Source organism: Marmota marmota, unplaced genomic scaffold (assembly GCF_001458135.2).
Source record: "Marmota marmota marmota unplaced genomic scaffold, marMar, whole genome shotgun sequence".
In the NCBI taxonomy this organism is placed as follows: domain Eukaryota; kingdom Metazoa; phylum Chordata; class Mammalia; order Rodentia; family Sciuridae; genus Marmota; species Marmota marmota.
The window spans coordinates 2185567-2205960 of record NW_025999960.1 but is presented as its reverse complement, the minus strand read 5'-3'; the positions used below and the strand labels follow the sequence as shown (position 1 = coordinate 2205960).

The 20394-nt window shown below is 37.9% G+C and overlaps 1 protein-coding gene across 1 annotated transcript in view; it reads left to right on the top strand.

The window, feature by feature from the left end:
- Tmtc1 (transmembrane O-mannosyltransferase targeting cadherins 1) overlaps positions 1-20394 on the top strand; it is a 269839-nt gene that overhangs the window by 110661 nt on the left and 138784 nt on the right. Inside the window, exons 7-8 of the mRNA XM_048802437.1 lie at positions 15847-15928; positions 16813-16916. Of these exons, the coding sequence (XP_048658394.1) occupies positions 15847-15928; positions 16813-16916 (186 nt within the window). The remainder of the gene's footprint in view (positions 1-15846; positions 15929-16812; positions 16917-20394) is intronic.

The window sequence follows — 20394 nt, the reverse complement described above, 5'->3', positions numbered from 1 at the left end:
GAGAAGAAGATTAACATTAAACAGGGATGAGAGGTGGGAGGGAAAGGGAGAGAGAAGGGAAATTGCATGGAAATGGAAGGAGACCCTCATGGTTATACAAAAGTACATACAAGAGGATGTGAGGGGAAAGCGAAAAATAATACAAGGGGGAGAAATGAATGACAGTAGATGGGGTAGAGAGAGAAGAGGGGAGGGGGGATAGTAGAGGATACGAAAGGCAGCAGAACACAACAGACACTAGTATGGCAATATATAAATCAATGGATGTGTAACTGATGTGATTCTGCAATCTGTATATGGGGTAAAAATGGGAGTTCATAACCCACTTGAATCAAAGTGTGAAATATGATATATCAAGAAACATGTAATGTTTTGAACAACCAACAATAAAAAATTAAAAAAAAAATAAAATAAAAAAAAAACAAAAAAAACCAAAATAAGACAATTTCAGGTGTTGAATCCATGAGGTTTTACATCTGTTTATGTTTTGAGTTCAGTGATCTTCAATAATAAGGCTTTAGAATTAGATTAACTTGATTTAACAAAAAAAGAGAACTTGTTTATTTTAAAATACTTAATAGATCCACAGGAAAATGTAAAAATAGTGCAAAGGGTTTCTTTGCACCTTTCATCTGGTTGCCCCCAGTGCTTAAATTGTTTGTAATTATAGTACAACTTCAAAACCAAGAAGTTGACAGTAGTGCAGTTCTTGTGTACAGGTGAGTATGATTGTTCAAGACTGAGGAATTACTGTCTGTTTTGGTGCATGCTACCCAATTCTATTGAAAAAAATTGCGGTTACACCAATTACACTCCTATGAACAGTCCATGGTATTGGTCATTGTTTTCTGTTACAGTAAATTGATGTAAATTGTATTATTCTGGTCCTCAGCCAAATCATGTTATAGTAGGCAAGCTGTTTTTCTTCTCCTCACACTGTGGCATATCAGCCAGCTCTGTCAAGGGCTGATGTGGTCTGGCTTTGGACATCCTTCCAGCGGGTCCATGAAGGGCTTCGTTTGGCTCCTGTGGGCATCCGTCTTCTGTCAGTTTCTCCTGAAGTGCCTGGTAGGGAATTGGTCATCAAGCACAAGTTTGAAGCAACTACCAAGTGGAATTAGCACCAGTTACCAGGTCTTTGCATATTGAAGAAAGGTTCTGCCCTATCCATCACTACCAGACATAGTTTGGTTTGAAGGTTAAGTATGGATGAGACCCCCTAGAAATCGATCTCTGACCGACTGTGGCAGGGATCAGGTTTCCTATTTGGGTAAAGGACATATCACAATTTCTTTTGGAGTTTGTTTTTCTTGTGATGGGCATCTATTGCTTTTGTCACTCTGTGTATTCACTGTACTTTCAGTGATCTCTTCTTTCAGTAAGAGATCACCTACTTAAGTGATAGCTAATGGGAAATTAGAGCCCCCTGTTTAAAGAGAGTGGGAATAATTTTAGACAATCCTGTAATCATGAACCTGCATATGAGGGAAAGACTATAAAAGAAAGTGGTCTAGAAGGAAAACTTTCATAAACCTTTAAATATTACTAATATTTTAAAATAAAAATGGATATTAGACATGTGTGGGCAAATATATATAAAGAGGCAAGTTTATCAAGATTTCAAGTATGAGGTTTTGGAATTTTAGTTTTGTTTGAATATTTGGTTTTGATTATTTATGCCTAAGATTAATTATTTTGGTACAGTTGTGCCCATCATTTATAGATATGGTGGGTTTTAAAATCAAGACCCATCAAGTTCCTTGTACTTAATGTTATAAGCTTCACTCAAATTTAGCTTCTGAAATATCAATCTCTACTTCAATGAATCATGCAGATTTATAGTCCACTGGACCAAATCATTACAGTTCCATTGACTGTACAAAGAGGAGACTGTGTAGTCTCAAATGTTTATTAACCATAGTCCCTCCCCTCCTTCTTTTCCCTTTTGCTACTTTAATAAAATGATGGTATAAAAGATACCTTTGTTTGGAAGATCTATCCAGTAGTGAGAGAGGTGTGTTAAAGTCACCCAAGATGATTGTGTTGTGGTCAATTTGACTCTTGAAATTGCAAAGAGTTTGTTTGATGAACATAGCTGCACCATTGTTTGGGACATATATATTTATGATTGTTATGTCTTGTTGGTGTATGGTTCCCTTGAGCAGAATGTAGTGTCCTTCATTATCCCTTTTGATTAATCTTGGCTTAAAGTCTACTTTATTTGATATGAGATGGCAACCCCTGCTTGCTTCCACAGTCCATGTGAATGGTATGATTTTTCGCACCTTTTACCTTCAGTCTGTGTATGTCTTTTCCTATCAGTTGAGTCTCCTGGAGACAGCATATTGTTGGGTCTTTTTTTTTTTTAATTCCATCTGCTAGATTATGTCTTTTGATTGGTGAGTTTAAGCCATTAACATTTAGGGTTACTATTGAGACATAGTTTGTATTTCTAGCCATATTTGTTTATTTTTGTTATTTTACTTGAATTGGTAAATGGATGGCATTGGAGAAGATAATGCTAAGTGAAGTCAGCCAATCCCCCCCCCAAAAAAAAATGCCCAATGTTTTCTCTGATTAAGGAGGCTGACTCATAGTGGTAGGGAGGGGGAACATGGGATGAATAGATGAATTCTAGATAGGGAAGAGTGGAGGGAGGGAAAGGGAGGAGGCAGGGGATTAGCAAGGGCAGTGGAATGTGATGGACATAATTATCCAAAGGACATGTATGAAGACACGAATTGGGTGTCAACCTACTTTATATACAAACAGAGATATGAAAAATTGTGGTATATTTGTGTAATAAGAATTGTAATGCCAAAAAAAAAAAAAACCAAGTACATGTAAAAAAAAAAAAAGAAATCAGAAAAATGTGAAAAAATAAATAAAATAAAATGATTGGCTTTTTTTAAAAAAAGGATACCTTATATTGGTTCATCCAAGTTTAGATGAAAAGATATTTTCTGAGATCTGAAAAGCATGGATGAGAAAATTCTAGTTTTCATATATTCAGAGTTAACATGCTGAACCAATTAATAGATGTGTTCTGCCAGAGATACAATTTTTTGGATTAAACTCTTATTCCAGGAAGAGAGAGTCATGGATCAGGATAGAGCAAGTGTCCAGACAAGAAAAAGAAATTAATTTTTTATTTGAATTTTGCAGAATTTTGGGCTTGGTTTACTCATCATCAGTTTATTTCACTGTTCAGTACTCAACTGCTGGAAGATGGTACCAAGGTCACTATCTTATCCTCTTCCTGGTTTTCCCAGAATCTTCTAAGTTTTAGCACTCAAAAGTCCCAGTATTAGACATATTGTACTGGTTGGTCACCTTTGAGGACAGTCTTGCCACATGCATGAAAATCTCTTGACTCTAAACTTTACACTAGAAAATGTTCAGAATGCTTTTGTGCTAAGTTAAGTTTAGAATGAGAAAAATGTTAAAATAAGAGTCTGAAATTGGGTCCTGATATCATCAGGGTTTGTAAAAGTAATGTTAAGACTTGCATGCATAGGATTTTTTAAAATTTTGGTTTGAGGACTTAAATGCCTGCTGAACAGAGCACTGTACTGGATGTGCAAGAGAAACTCAGCTGAGTTAAGACACAAACCACTGGTGTTCTTCATTTAAACATTAAGTTCCTTTGAACATGATCTGGTATCTGGAAATATAGCAACACATGATGATACGTCAGTAAACAAATGGAATTGCCTGCAAAGAAAATGGAAAGATTAGATTAAACAAGTCTATGAAAGTCATTAGGACAATGAAATTGTCTGGTGAGAAATCATAATAGATCAGGGCCACTGGCCAACAGGGGATCTTTATGAGAAATAGGAAAAGCCGCAGGCATTAGGCATGGTGGAGTGTGATGTTTCAGTTGAGGGCATCTTTTGCCTTTTGGGATGAATTAGGGAAAGGCCCTCCTTCACAGGCAGTCTCAACCTGTGCCCCCTCATGCAGGGGGTTGAACAGAGCCCAGGCTGGTTTTCAGCGCTGACAGGCCACCTCAGTGGCCCCTCCTCAGCCTGCTCCCTTGTGCACTCACAAGAGGCACAACACCTTTGAACAGAATTAAAGGAGTGCAGTGAATGAGAACATGGAAAGCCAAATGGAAGCTTTGTCTTCTGGGGAAATATTTTGTTCTTTTCCCTTCTCTTTCCAGGAAGGAGAAAGCCCACAGACCTTGAGAGAAATGGAAGCCTTTTCTGTACTTACCCGATTCCTTTTTTATGTTCCTTATTTTTTTTGTAATCACGAAGGACAGGCCATAGCATTTGAGCATTTTCTGCTGAATGGTCACTCCTCTAATCATGGCCACTTTGGTTGCTGTTTTGTGCCGGGTACTATCTTGAGCCATTTGCATACATCATCTCATTGCGATCCTTTCTAGAACCTTATAAAGTGCAAATTATGACCATTTTCCAGAGAAGGCTCCGGAGATCTCTTCTACTCCACGAGTTTGTAGGTGAGTGTGTCAGGATTCAGACCCAGGTCCCTGTGACTCTAAGGTCTGTGGTGCTTTCACCACACCCAGCTGTCCTGGTAATATCTAGAGTGCTAGCTTTTGAGAGCACAGCATGAGGGACCCTTTGAAAACCCTTTGACAACCAAGGCATCAGATACAGAGATACAGAAAACTTAGCTTACTACAGTATTATAAAAATATGTTCCAGATGTTTTCTTTTTTAAACTATAAATGAATATAGTTAAATATGTAAATAATTAATATGTCTGAGGCTGGAATTTCTAGTTTCTTGAACAACTTTTGTACTTAAATTTTGTAAATTATGGTTACTTTTTTATATTATGTTTTTAAATTAGATTCTCAAGTCTAGCAGGAAAATAGAAAGGAAACTTACCTTTTTAAAAAAAATCATGTAAATTATGATGTTTGAACTTCCATAATACTGATAGATACTTTATGTAAGCAGTAAAACCCTGACAGTATGAATAATGATCGTTTCTATGCTGTGTAGTCTCTGTGTTAAGAGTCACTATGATTCTTATTTTTACTCTGAAATCTTAGTTATAGATTTCTCCTCAGGAGCTTTCAATGTGAATGAGAACTGGAATTTAAAAATAAAACCTGACTAGAGTTGAAGTCTCACAATTTTCACTTTTTTCCCCCCTTAATGTATTTGCCTTTGATGGAAAAAAAATAGAGTTCTGAGTGAAATAAACTTGAATCCCTTCAAGGTAGGAGGTGCACTAGGATTTCAGTAACTTGAGAAGCTGAGGCAGGCGGATTACAAGTTCAAGGTCCACCTGGGCAATTTAGTAAGATCCTTTCTTAAGATAAAAGATAAAAAGGGCTGAGGATATAGCACAGCAGTAAAACACCCCTGGGTTCAGTCCCTAGAATAATAATAATAAATTTAAAAGGCTCGATTCTTGTAAGAAAGTGAATTTTACAGGTGTTTGTCAAGCTTGTGCAAAGCATGATTGGATTCCCCACTCCCCCTTTTCAGTCCCTGAGGCTCTGACAGTCTGTCCTCCTCTCTCACATCGGAGGGTGTTAGCAGTGGCTGTGGAAATTTGCTGGTCTCTGAGTGAGTTTCTTTAGACCAAGAAAAGATTTCTTTTCTCCCACATTGATTACTTCCTGTGAGTGCTACTGGGTTATAACACAGCTACTCCGCTGAGGCCTCTGAGCACAGTGCAGTGAGGTCATCTATTTCTGGAGGAGCCTTGGTCTGCAGCAAGCCCAGGCTGCCAAATGTTCTGCCTGGCCCCAGAGTGAACTCAGTGTGTGAAGCCTCTGTTTGCTGTCAGCTACCACAAAGTGGCTTCAGAGTCTGTGGGTGAGGATGTTGGGGACGGGGAGGGAACTGGAGGGCCCCATAGGAAAGCTGGATTGGAGAAAGTGGCTTGGTGAAAGATTGAAATGAGGCTGCCTTCCCTCTCTGCCCTAAATCTAAGCTGCCTGGATACATAACACAGACCAAGTCTAAGTTAAAGCATAAATGTGGAATAGAGAGAGACCCATAAGCCGGCCTGGCCTGCATTCCACACAGGAACAGCAAGTAGAAGAGAGACCAGTGCTGGCCAGTAACACAGAGCGACTTCTCCTGTAGACATCCATGGCCAGTTGGTGTTGTGGGGACTAACCACAACGTTTGAAGCTCTTTGGGAGTGGGTCTGTGTCCAGAATGTGGGAAAAGGTAGTAGAAGCATTTCCTTCTCTATTTCTCTTTGCAAGGACTTAATAACTCTGTGACAGAGTGACACCAAGACTGGCTTCAGGGTCAGTCATTTAGGAATATTAGGCTGCTATTCAAGCTTTCAGGGTTTGAACCTCCATTGTGACATTCATTTATTCTCGATTTAGACACCTGACTTAGAGACAGTTTCAGGAGTGTGCACTGTGGGAGCAGAGGCTGCCTAGGCTGTGTTCACAGGGAGCCCATCTTGTCCTCATTGCTCACTTGTCCCCATGCAGCTGCTCAGGCACTGCTCCTCCTGCCTCCCCAGACTCTTCTCTCTTCCCCCCAGGCCAAGCCTCATCTCTTCCCTTCGGCTCCCCTTCCTTTTCCAGCCCGTGTTGATTTCTTCCTTCTATGAACTCCTTTAGTCCTGGCGCAGGGCAGACAGTACAGAGAGGCCCTGTGCGATGGCATTGAGAGTGTGGGCTGGGATAGAGTGCATAGGTTAAAGCTCTGCTAATTACTAGCTTTGTGATCCCAGGGAAGCTGTTCTTTTTTTTTGGTACTGGGGACTGAACTCAGGGGCACTTGACCACTGAGCCACATCCCCAGCCCTCTTTTGTATTTTATTTAGAGACAGGGTCTCACTGAGTTGCTTAGCACCTCACTATTGCTGAGGCTGGCTTTGAACGTGAGATCCTCCTGACTCAGCCTCCTGAGCCACTGTGATTACGGGCATGTGCCATTGCATCTGGCTGCTGTTCACTTTTTAATGCCTCAGTTTCCCCATCTGTGAAATAAAGAAAGCAATAATACCTGCTTCATTGTTGTTATTGTAGGTATGTGTTTAAAGAGTTAATGTATATTTGGCACAGTTTCTAGCCCACAGTGTGCACTCAGTAAATGTTAGCTATCATTTAAATGTCAAATGTATGCCTTTATCCTTGCATATATTGCTTCTAGGACCTCACTCAGTTCCCAATTTTGTCAGTTCCCAATTCTTGTCAAGCTATTCAGACGATTTTTAATTTGACAAGAATTGGGAACTGACAATATTGGGAACTGAGTGAGGTCCTAGAAGCAATATATGCAAGGATAAAGGCATACATTTGATAAGCTATTCAGACAATTTTTAATTTATCACTTTTCATAGTGGTGAAGATGAAGCAGGATTTTTGTTAATTAGAAATTAACAAATTGATCAGCTATTTCTTGGTATCCTGAATTCCTATGTCTTTAGATATGTCATTGATATGCATACTCCTGAAGCAGTATGCATACTCCTGAAGCACTTTGAGCATTCCCCGGGGAAAGTGCAGCTTTTGTTGTCAATGATGTGCGAGGCAGAAGAACATTTGTGGGTAAGGGCATGGGCTGTACCTATATTCTAACTTTCTTCTCTTACTACCCCGGGGGACCTTGGGACAAGTTACTGGGCCATTAATGCCTCTGTTTTCCCCCTGCAAATAGAAAATATTGACATTTCTCATCTCATAGGAATGTGCTTAGGGAACGCATACATTAGAACCGTGCCTGGGACACCCAAGGCAGCCACTAAATGGTAGCTGCTATTATTACTGTTGTTGACCTGAAGCACTTTTTGCTATTTTACTCAGACAGTCCCAATATTGAATACTTTATTTCACTAGTTTAATTGTACTTGAGTTTATGAGCTCATATATTCCAGTGAGGCCCAGAAAATATTTTTATAGTATTATTGGCTATTTTTGTTCTTTTTCTCAGTGCTAAGATTTACCTGTATACCTGTACAAATGTATGTTGCAAGTAGCAGTGATTTTATTGCATGGATTCCTTGGAGCTTCTGATGTGCAATAAGTTTGGGTGGGTTAAAATAGGAGAAAGCATGTGAATACGTGGTCAAAAAGGAGACTGTGGTGCAGCTAAAAAGCATTGAATTGTCCATTAGGAGATTCAACTTTGGTTTCAGACCCACTGCTCACAAGGGTTAGATCTGTAACACAGTGACAATGCTCTCTGTCCTGCCACTTCTAAGGATCTTTCACAGATTAAATGTTAGAATAGATTGAAGGTTTTTTGACATGTAAATGCCACACAAATATATGCTGATATGTATCTTTTTGCAAAAGTTTCTTATTTTGGCAAATTTAGTATTCTGTTCAGAAGAAAACTTTTATACCTCAGAACTCATGACCAATTAACCAAAGATTAAAATACATAAGAAATTATTTAACACCAAAATCATTCTGCTAAGTAAATGTAACAATGCTTTTCTTACTTATTCTTGGGCTACAACTTTTCATCTATTTCTAAATCTGATCTCTCAGAAATTTCCAAAATAACCATTATCTCCTTCCTGGTGTCCATTGTTTTCTGACTGGGACAGCTGGGCCATTCTTTGCTATTGACCTTAGAGTGGTCACTGTACCCGTGTCAGTGTTACTCTGTTGTTGGAAATAAGTTCAGTTTGTCTCTCTTCTGAAGGGCCTTCGCTGACTGTTCATTGCCATCAAAGTATATCCAAACTCCACAATGGGATGTGAAGACCCATTGTGAAGTGGCCCCAGCCTACCTCTTCATCCTCACTGCTCACAACTCTGCTGACATTAGATCCCCCTGCCATGATGTTATTCTTGCTCTTTTGCCATCTTAGCTTGCCCTTTCTCAATCCTTGGCCCTTGTATGTGCATCGTATTTCTGCTTTCCTCACCTGATGCACTTGTCATCTTCTCAGCTGTCACCTTCATTGTCACTTGGAGCATTCTTATCTGTCCACTCTCCATTTCTCTTTATACTTAGGAGGCCAAGGCAGGAGGTTTGCAAGTTTGAGGCCAGCCTGGGCAACTTAGCAAAACCCTATCTCATAATAAAAAATAAGAAGGGCTTAGGATGTAGAGCTGTCCTGGTTCAATCTCTAGTACCTCAACAATAACAACAATAAAAGAGCTTCAAAGTTTGCCTCTCTTGCTCTTCTACTCTCCTGCTACGTGAGAATACATAAGAAGTCCTTACTAGACAGCAAAGGTCAGTGCCTTGATCTTGGACCCCTCATCTCCAGAACTGTAAAAAGATAAATTCCTGTTCTTTAAAAGGTATCCATTTGTAGTATTGTTCACAAATGCACTAAGACAGAAGTTATTGTGTTGCTATTACACAGAGATGCCATTTAATACTATAGATGCTCCTAAGGTTACAATGGGGTTGTGTCCTGATAAACCTGTTGGAAATTGAAAATATACTAAGTCAAAAACGCATTCAATGCACCTAACCTTCAGAGCATCATACCTTAGCAACATAGTAAGATATTGGTTGTTTCCTCTCATGATAATGTGCTTTCCTGGGAACTGTGGCGGGTGGCTGCTTCCCAACATCATGAGAATGTATTGTACTAGCCCAGGGAAAGATCAACATTCAAAATTCAAAGTATGGTTTCTGCTCAGTGCATATTACTTTTGCACCATTGTAAGCCAAACTATCATAAATTGAACTATCATAAGTCAGGGATCATCTGTAATCTATGCTGAAAATGTGCAGACTAGCTGTATTTTACTTTTATGCGATAATTGTAACAAGGCCTCACACTCATACATGGGCTTGAAAATGTCCAATGGGTAACTAAAAGAAAGATAGAAACTTGGTATTATTTCTCTCCATTTTGCATCTGCCTCCTTTGCTCTGAATCACCTTGGATTCCAGAAACACCCAGGTCTAATGAATCAATATTTTTTGATGAGTCCAAACTACCACCCAGGCTACAAAAACTTTCTTATCACTGTCAAGTCCCTGGCTAACCAATCTTGATAAAATAACCCATGAGACCATGCCTGACTATCACCTACCTGCTGTGGCAGCTGTACAATGCCTCTAACTATGCAGTGCCCCAACCCTGGCCCTCAATCCTCTTTCTATAAAGCTTCAAAGTCATTTGCAGCCCCTGAAAGATAGGGCTGGAAACACACTGTTCCCTTTTGTCTTCCCAATATGGCTACATTGGTTAAAGTTCCTTTTCTGCTTTTCACCATTTTTTCCGTTTGGTTTTTGGGACAAATGACCAGATCGGATTTGTTGGCTTCCCAGAGTCAGGCCTGTGGCCTAGGATTCCAGTAATAGAGCAGTGAATGCTTTGGTTTTGGATCTAGGTTTGGGTCTCACCACTGCCTCTTGCTGGCTATGAGATCCTGAGTAAGTAGCAGGTTTATTCTTAAGATGGGGACAAGTGTGCACTCATAGAGGTAATATGAAATAACAAGGGCAAATTACTGGCACATATGAAATGTATTAGGTATTCCCTATTACTAATGAATTGAAACCTCCCTGGAACTATTAATGAGAGACAAGGCTGATATTACCAAAACTGAATTTTTGCTATTACTTATAGAAAGAATTAAAATCAGGATCATTGACTAAATTAATTGTAGAGGGCCTATAATTGGATCCTCTGGCTCAGCTAATGAGGCTTGATCTAGTTGACCTTTGACAGTGAAGGGCCACGACCTTTTTCAATTCAGTTAACATTTTCTCAGCTCCATCTTTTTTCCTCTCCTATAACACTCCCACACTGTTCTGTTGCCTTCCAATAGTAGCTTCAGTTTTCAGGATGGTTAAGAGAACTGAAAACACATTCCCTGTGCCTTCCCAGGCTTGATTTCCATATTTTATGTATGATAATCTAAGTACGTGTTTCTTTGTAAATACCATGATGAGTTAAGAGTTTAAAATTTCTGTAAGAACAGTTTACCAGAACTATAGAGTGGGGTATGGAAGGTCAATTTGGTCTTCTGAGTAGACAGAACTGAGAAGTGCATTTGTCTTAGGATAGTAGCTCCTTTTCCTTCAGAATCTTCATTTGCATATCAAAGGGGACATCAAAGGTTGGTGGCTCCTCTGTAGAATGCCTTTGCTTATTAAGAACAACCAACAATAAAAATTAAAAAAAAATTTTTTTTAAATAAATAAAAGGGGCTAGGGGTATGGCTCAGTGGTTGAGTACTCCAGGGTTCAATCTCTGTTACAAAAAAAAAAAAATGAAAAAAACCTCATTACGTGTATACTTATACTGCAATCATTTTAATATATTATTGTATATAAATTATTACTCAATGAAAAACAAGGCAAAAATTTAGTAAACCAAACCAAGATATTAAAGAGCATGTTAAACACACACACAAAAAAAAGATTTAGAGAAGGCCCTTCTGGGTTCAAGAGAGTGTGTTAAAGAGGGAACCCAGAGATACTTAACGTTCTTCTGTTGTTTTTGCTAAACTTGTAATCTTTTATAATGTGAGCTGTGTCTCTTTTATATTTTGTTCCACTGAGAAATCTTGTGTGTTTCAAAGGAAAGCAGTATTTAAAAATTCCTGATCTAAAAGCTCTGAGTTCAAATTCTTTTCAGAGTATGTGAGTCTTTATCAATATCCTTCATTATCTTGAAAGAGCAAAGGGAAATTAATTAGTTACGATTGATGTTCTAGAATGAATTCCATATATAGCTATTTATTATTTATTGGTATAATTTTGTACCCCAGTCTAGTACTGAAGGGTAAGGATAACACAGAATAAGAAAAGAGTTTGAGAGGAGGCAAGATAAAGATTTTTAAACTGTTCAAGTCACTAAGCATTTATTGATCTTTGATCATCTTGCTATGTGTGTGAAAAACATATTTAAACCACACTTGTTAAAACATGTTTATAAAGACCTAATTGCCTATTGCAATAGATACAGGGGTCACTGTTGTAGAATTTTGCTACAAAGAGAGAGTTGGGGCTGAACCCTGATATATAGCATGGACAAGTGGAAATTTATAGCCAAGGAGCAGGATGAAGAGGTCAGTGGATGGCAGATTACTAAAAGAAATTCCCTTATCATGTGTAAGGAGGGATTCTGGCTAATCTGACCTAATAGGATTCTTGTAAAGACAAGGGTGATCAGACATCACCCCTGGGGATGGTGGAGAGTGAAGGATATGATCAGACATGTAGGGTAGTCAGATATTGAGGGTGGATGGTTGTTTTTTGTTTATTTGTTTTCATTTGGTTTGCTAAAGGGATTCAGCAGGGTTCTTGTTGAAATGAGATTTTATAAGAAAATGCACAGATGGTCTTAGCTTAAGAAGGTTCAGGAGCCTGAATAAAGTGTGATCAAACAAAGAATTTTTTGTCATATGTATAGAATATTTATTGGCATGATAATTATTGTTAATAAAGGACAGCAACTTACAATAATATATATTAATTTATCTAGGCAGACACAATGGCACACACCTGTAATCCCAGCTACTGTGGAAACAAAGGATCCCAAGTTCAAGGTCATCCTGGGCAATTTAGTGAGACCCTGTCTCACTACAGAAAATAAAAAAGAGCTGGAAGGGTAGCTCAGTGGTAGGGTGCCCCTAGATGCAGTCCTCAATACCACAAATGAAAAAAATAATTTTCCCCAAGCATTCATTGATTGAGCTGACAGGATTATGGGTGGATGATTTAGGGTGGCAGTTGCTCTGATATCTGCTAAGATCTTCAGTAGGCATTGAGGACTGAGTAACTATGGAGAATGAACTTAGGAAGCAGTCACATTTTGGCTCTGACTATTTGCACATAATCAATTGGGGAAGTGGTTATTAGTAATCAGAAAATGTGCCGTGTGTAGAAGCATATTAAAGAATTACTTTGAATAATCTTAGTCTTTGTTTTTACTTGACAAAAATCAGTTTAAAATGCATAGTTTGACGATACCAATAATCTATACTAAATTATTTTTATATGCAACTGCATATACTGAAAGTGGAGATCAACTAATCCTTGATTTCCTTCTGATCCTTTGACAATCCCTTTTCTTGAAATTTGGCAGGTGTCTGTTTATCTCCATTCATTTATAATGTCGTCAGTTGGTGAGAACATCCAATGATCACAATCTTTTTGACCTGAAACGGACCCTGAAACCATTTGCCCCCATTTTCATTGATAAAGGAAGGAAATAAAACTTCTGTAGATTTGTTCCAAATCATGCATCAAACTGGATGGAAACAAAAGGAATAGAACCCTGGACCTCGGTTCTCTTTCTAGTAGTTTCCCCAGTGGTTTGGTGTTTGGGTTGACATGCTCTCTGGCTTTTTAAGGAAAACTGAAGAGAATTTGAATGAAATAAGCAAGCATTAATGATAACATGTTTTATCTTACAGTTGAAATGTGTAGCTGATAAAATTAGATATAATATTTAATTATCATGTAGCAAGTACTCTACCACTGAGCTACATCCCCAGCCCATGTTATTACATTTGAACCACTTAGTGTCTGGCACATATTAATTGTTAGCTTTTTTATTATTGCTAATAATAATATTGTTACTATTCATTATTATTCATTTCTACCTCACAGGCCATAATATTGGGCCTATGGGGAACAATTCCTCTGTTCAATTTTGTCGTGGGAGTGGAAAGGAGTAAAGAATACAGAGAATTGAGCCCATGGCATGCACCCTGTTGAGATTAGGAATCTTATCCCCTGACCTAGTATTTATCAAAAAAGGATGCCATATCATTTTCACTTATTTTCTCATTTCCTATTGATTGAACAGCTAGAAATAGAAATCTTGAAAAGAAGTCTTATTTTTTGATCCCTGATCTCTGTAGCACTTTGGACTTTCATTGATTGCTTTGGAATGTTACATTTTAAGAATAAATCATTTGGTGACTTCAGCTTGACTTCTTAAGGAAGTGGGATTTCTCCAAGAATTTCTAAACGAGAGGACACAGATAAGAATAACATACTGAAGTAACCATCATAGCAAGCTTTCAGTGAAATAATATATGGGGAATTCATCTAAATTTAACATTGAAAAAATCCTAAACTCTGTGGTTTGTTGTTCTATAGAAAGGAAAACCACTTCTCATTTTTCCACTATGTTAAAAATAAACAAGCAACAAAAGGAACTTGAGAAATAACACTTCCAAAAGCAGACCACCGCAGGAAGTACTTTTTTTTCATTCCCAAATATTGAGACTCCTGACCTCCCCAGCACTTCTTCAGCCATCTGTCATTCATTCCCTTTGCCTTCCTGCTGCCATTTATCTTACCCCCTGTAAAGCAATAGCAAAAAATTTCAGCGTTGGTTGACTTGGACTGGAAATGATAATCACAGTAGTGGCAAAGCTGAGGGAAGGATGCTTAGCAGTACTTTCTCATTTTAGGATTGGAGACTCTGGAGATATTGAGTATCCAAGTCAAGGACTTTGCTTAGAAAAACACACAGATGCAAACATATGCAAAACCTCATGCACAATGTGAGGACACCCTTTGGCACATTTGAGGTAGCTGCTGATGGTACCTGGCCTTCCTCCTTGCAGAGCACTGTGTTGGTATCTCAGGAAGAAGAAAGGGATTTAAATACAGTACTTGAGGATGGATCCAATGCAAAGTTTGTTAGTAGTTGACACTATTCTGGGTTTTGGGCAATTCACTTTCTGCATTCATTAACTACTTGATAAGTCAGATCCGAGCATATGTTACTTCCAAAATTCTTTATGAACCAGGAAGAGGAAAAGGAAATGCAAAGGAAGAGACTTGCCTTTAAGTAAGGCTGTCATTGTCCTACAGTTTCAAAACGTTTATTACACAGCTAAGGATGCACATATATTTTGTAAGCAATCCTCAAGGTGGACATTTCTTCGTGAGATACTAACCCACTTGAGTCTTACAAAATGATTTCTCTCCTTAAAGAATATCCTCCTTATATGAAGAGAACTCATTCAAATGCAAATTTTAAGCTATGCTGGAGAGAAATCCTTTGAGGAAAAATCAAACTAAAAGAAGTAGAAGGAAAAAAAAATGAAAATAAGTAGGGGGAATAAGGATGAAATGGGAAATGTGTGTTGGATTATGTGATTTGATTCAGCTTCTTTTCTCCACTCTGTGCTTTAATATGTAGAAATTTGCATGTGGGTGGACAAGACTTGCTGTGTGTTTTCAGCTGGGGCTTTTGATAGCTCTTCTTGCTTCCCTTTCATTGTTTTTATTAAAGCTGTCTGATCACATATCTTGCATGTACATGCCCACAGCTCCCACTTTGTAAGATTCAATGGGCTGTGGCAGATGCAGGGTCTACACAAGTTCCTGCCCCTTCAGAAGTTGACATGCTTGTAAACTTGTTTAATTCCAAGGACCATAAGATGGTGAGAAAATTGTTCTTCATATATGGGTGACTCTGATCCCACCACTGATGCTCACTAACTTTGAAACCTTACAAAAACTTCTTAACTTCATGTAACCTTAGCACTATCTTTAGGGGGAAGACATTGGTGAGGTATTTTGTGGGTAAAGACATTGCACTAAGTAGGTAAATGAACTCTTGTTTAAAATCATCCCTATGACTGTGTAAGCACATAGTTGTCAGAATGACTGGATTCTTTGAGGTTAGATGGGATAGTAGTATTAGTAATTACAGTGCTCTGTTCCCTTCCATATTGTCTCATTGACAACTTTCCTGTGAGGCAGGTGTTATCATCCTCCTAAGTGAGAAGAAGCACTGTGCAGGAAAGGGAAGAAACTTTCCCAGTCTCCTGGGTTGAAAGCAGCAAAGGTGTAACCCAAGTGTGCTGGCGCACAGGCCGCTCTCAGCTTGGGGCCTTCACAGCCTTTCTCAGAGCTACAGCATATTCATTGAAACGGGAATATGGTGCAGGAGACTCTTACACTTACTTAAGATTTATTTTCTTTCCTGTTTCAGGTATCTGACAACAAGCAGCAATAGAAATTTCCTGCTTACCATGAGACCATTTTTAAAAAGGGCTGTTTTGGTCATAAGTTACGTAAGTATATATGTAATCAAGAATGTTTTCATTTTAATTCAGGCCAGAGACACAATCCAGATTATTTAATAGAATCAATAGTAGATCCCAGCCATGCCATCTTGGTATCGGTTTACATACCTTAAACATTGCAGAGCACTGGAAGGTGTATGTTCTATTTTAGGTATATGTGAAACACACAGTGTTTTACAAGTCCCTTTCAAGGTGTTAATGTTGATTTGTCTCTAGAGGTGGTGTCAGAAACCTGGCTCTATCAGTTATCTATTGTGGCCTCAAAATTGAGTGGCTGGGGTTATGGCTCAGTGATAGAGTGCTTGCCTGGCATATGCGAGGCACTGGGTTCCATTCCCAGCAACACATATAAATAAAAAATAAAGGTCCATCAACAACTAAAAATATATTTTTTAAAAAATTGTGTGGCCTAAATATCACAACCATATTATCTGCCCGAAATGCTTTAGTTTGGGCAGCATTTAGGTGGATGATTCTTTTGATCATCATAATTTTTTGTTAATTTCTAAGGCAAGTTGACTCAGCTATCATAAGGGCTAGGTCACCTCCATCCTCTTCCAAATCGCTTCTCTCCATAATATCTCATCTTCTGGAGTCTTGCCCAGAAGGATAGTTAGAACTTCCTTACCACTTGGCAGCTGGGTTCTGAAAGAACCAACCCAAAGTTGCAAGACCTCTCCAGGGAAGGTTAGACCTAGAATGGACACAGTGTGTCTTCTACCACATTTTATTGATAAGTACAAGTCATGAAACCAAGCTAGATTTAAGGCAAAGGGGTGGCTGACTCCATTTCTTGACAGGAGAGACAGAACACACATATAAAGAGGGAGATTATTGGTGGCTCTCTTACCAAATCTTCTTGTTCTCTTAAGGTGATTGTCATTTTGTACTTCCGTCTGTGGATAATGGGAGGATCCATGCCCCTCTTTTCAGAGCAGGATAATCCAGCTTCATTTTCGCCTTATATTCTTACAAGGTTAGTAAAAATAATTTTTTCAAACTTTATTTGGTATGTACTAGGTAGTTTTAAATTATAGTTGGGCTTTGCATGTAATGAAAGAAAGATTTTCTATCCAGCATGAGGATAGAAAGGAAATTACTATTCATACATTTGGAATTCTTTTCAATAAATGTGGTTGTTTTGGTTTATTATTTTGTTATTGCTGTTGTTCACTTTGGTATATATTTGTTTATTCAACAAATATGTTACTGGATTATCGATAATACATATCTATCAAGTGTCTCATTTGACAAATTACAATATTATCGATAATACATATCTATCAAGTGTCTCATTTGACAAAAATGTTACAGAACCAACCACAGAGAGGTGCACAGAGGTTTTTGGACACTATAACCTTTGGTAAGACTAAAATTGGACAGGAGGTCTTAAGTGACAAACATAAATGAACACCAATTTTTGCTAAGATATAGATTGTTATATTTTATCATTTGTCCTTAAAAGTTCTAGTGATAGTCAAGAAGTGATCAGTGTTTCTGCTTTATTGAGAAGGTGTTTTAATTCCTCATCTATTCATCTGCTTTGATATACTGCTGAGGCTTTTGGATATAATTTAACTATTTTAATTACTCTTCTTCAGAATATATTGTTGCCATAATATTTTCAACATTAAGATGCACTGTTCTTAAATGTTCATCGCTGTATATACCTTTATTATCTAATACTATTTTATGATAGTAGCCCTCATTTTTTATGTTTGTAAGACATGAAAAATCTCAAATTAAACCTTGATCTAAAATCCATTTATATTTTGGCTTATTTGTATCCTTCAGAGACAATAGATTTTTGTCTTTTCTTTTCATGCCAGTCAGCAATCTCTCTTTTATATTATTTATTTACCTTATATATTTTAATTGATAAATTTCTATGACTTTGTATGCCTTGCATGTTTTCTTTATGGTTTTTAATATTTTTTATTTTTATATTTATTTATCTATTTATATGTTTATGTTTTTATTTGTTTATTTATTTTGTGGTACTAGGATTGAACCCAGGGACACTTAACCACTGAGCTACAATCCCAGCCCTTTTTCATTCTTTCTTTTGAGACAAGGTCTCACTACATTGTCCAGGCTGGCCTTGAACTTGAGGTTCCCCAGCCTTCTGAATAGCTGGGATTATAGATGTGCACCATGGTACCTAAATTATTTATTTATATTTTAGTTAAATTTTTGCTTTTTGTGCTAAGCAGGGAACCTAGGGCTTTGTGCATGCCAGACAGCACTCCAGGGTAGCTACACCCCCCCAGCTTCTCTTCCCTTCATTTAGATTCTGTTTTCCATTCAAAAAGGAAATCTGCTGATTTGATTAACATATTTTTGTAATAAATATTATATCATAATTGTTCTCATTATTTCAGCATATATTTGTATTAATTAAATCTTGAGTAGGCATCCAGAAATCATTTAATATACTCTAGTATCGGCTTACCTATTAGGCAGTCTAAGATTTTTCTAAATTTTTGTTAGTGTGTTAGGTTTTTCAAAATGTTGAAATCTTCTCTACATTTGACATCTCCAATTCAGCTTTTTGTTAATGTTGCAATCTACTTTTTTTTTTTTAAAGATTGCTTTACTGGCTTTCAAAATCTCTAGGGCCCCTTGTCCCAATTCATTTATAAATTACTTCAGTTCTGTAGCTCCTTAAATAGTTACTTTCTGCCTTTAAGATAAAAATGAACGTTGCCAGATCCTGTTCTCGCACAGTGGCCCCATTTCCTTTAGCTTTGGAATGGTTTCCCTCCAAACATTCCTGTCTCCTGAATTTGAGCATTTGTTCTTTTTGGTTAGATGATCCCACTATCTAAAAACCAAAATGCATAGTTAAAAGAGGCAGAAGGAGAGGGACAAGAACATGCTGCTATCAACTCGCCAACCAATTATTTCCTTCATATCTTGCACCATCAGTAAAGTAGTCCCAGGTTCTTGGTATCAGTGCACGTTGACTTGATTTGTGACTCACTGCCCTCCTACTGCACCTTCTCAGCCATCCAGAGAGTTAAGTTATATTTTTCTTTTGGTTGATGACCGAAAAGAAAAGGAAGGAAGGACAAATTAGGATTTTTTTTTCACTTCCAAGGCACGTGTTCATTTTCAGAGTTGCCCAACTCACATTTCAGCCAGAACTATCTATGAATCCATCCATCCTTGTGATGATGTGCAGGAAATTCAGTCAATAGAAAGTGATCAAATATTTTAGTCACTATAACCTTTATAACCTCCTTTCCTTTAAGAGATGTGTCTTTCTGTTCTTGTAGCTACTTTGGGGACATTTCAGTGACAGTTGTTGTGAATGGGTTTTCACATTCCTGTTGGATGCCTGCATTAGAATAGACTTTTATTCAGGGAGGGAGGGGGTCTTAATCCCTTTCCTGAGAAGGGTCTCTTCTCTTTTTGCAGACTTTGCCTCTGGCAGGCTGATGATTCTCACATTGGGTTATCTTGGTCTGTTTTCATTGTTCTGCTGAGTTTTCTCTCCTGATCTGTGCAACTTAGCTGTGATGAGGCTGACTGATTCAAAGTTTGTCATTTGGCTGTGTTGGTCTGCTTCATTGAACATTTTCTTTTGCATTCATCTGCTAGGGCTGCCACAACAAAATACCACAAATTGTGTGGCTTAAACAACAGAAATTGATTCCCTCCCAGTTCCAGAGGCTGGAAGTCCAAGATAAAGGTGCTGTCAACATTGGCATGTGGCAACCAGTAGATTACCCCTTTTTCTCTATGTCCTCACCTGGCCTTCCTCCCATGTCCTTTTTTTAGAAAATCATTTTTTAATTTTTAAAAATTTGTTCTTTTTAGATTATCCTGTGTCCTTGAAGAGAGATTTCTGATGTCTCTTTTCTTGTAAGGAAACCAAGAAGATTTACATGCACTAGGGCCCCACCCTTAAGACTTCCCTTAACCTGTATTACCTCCCTACAGGCACATCTTCAAATAGTCTCAGTATAGAGCAGGGATTTTTGACAGGCAGAATTCAGTCCATAACTACTTCCTTTACTGGATTTACAAAGTTTGTACAACTTTCAATAGCATCTTTGCTTCCTTCTTGCAAGTATTATTTCTTCTTTTAATGGCAAATATAGTAAATTACTGTCTCACCATTTATTAGTTGCTATGGTTACTAGTTGCATGTACTTAAAATCCTAGTATCTTTTAAGAGTAGCTTGATCAAGTTTTTCTTTGTTTCATGATTTCTTGTAGCTTTAATTCCAAAATGCCCTCGCTTTTAGATTATCCTATTTCCAGGTGTTTAGCTCATAGGAAATATTGCCCTTGTCATTTTCTGCTTAACTAAACTGAGATGAAAAATTACTGTGGTATTCTTGTGGGAAAGATTTTTAAGAAAAATTAAGCCATGGGAATAAGACAAAAGAAGCCTACGTGACCTTCACTGTAATGTGAGCATTGGCTTGTTATGACCTTATCATTAC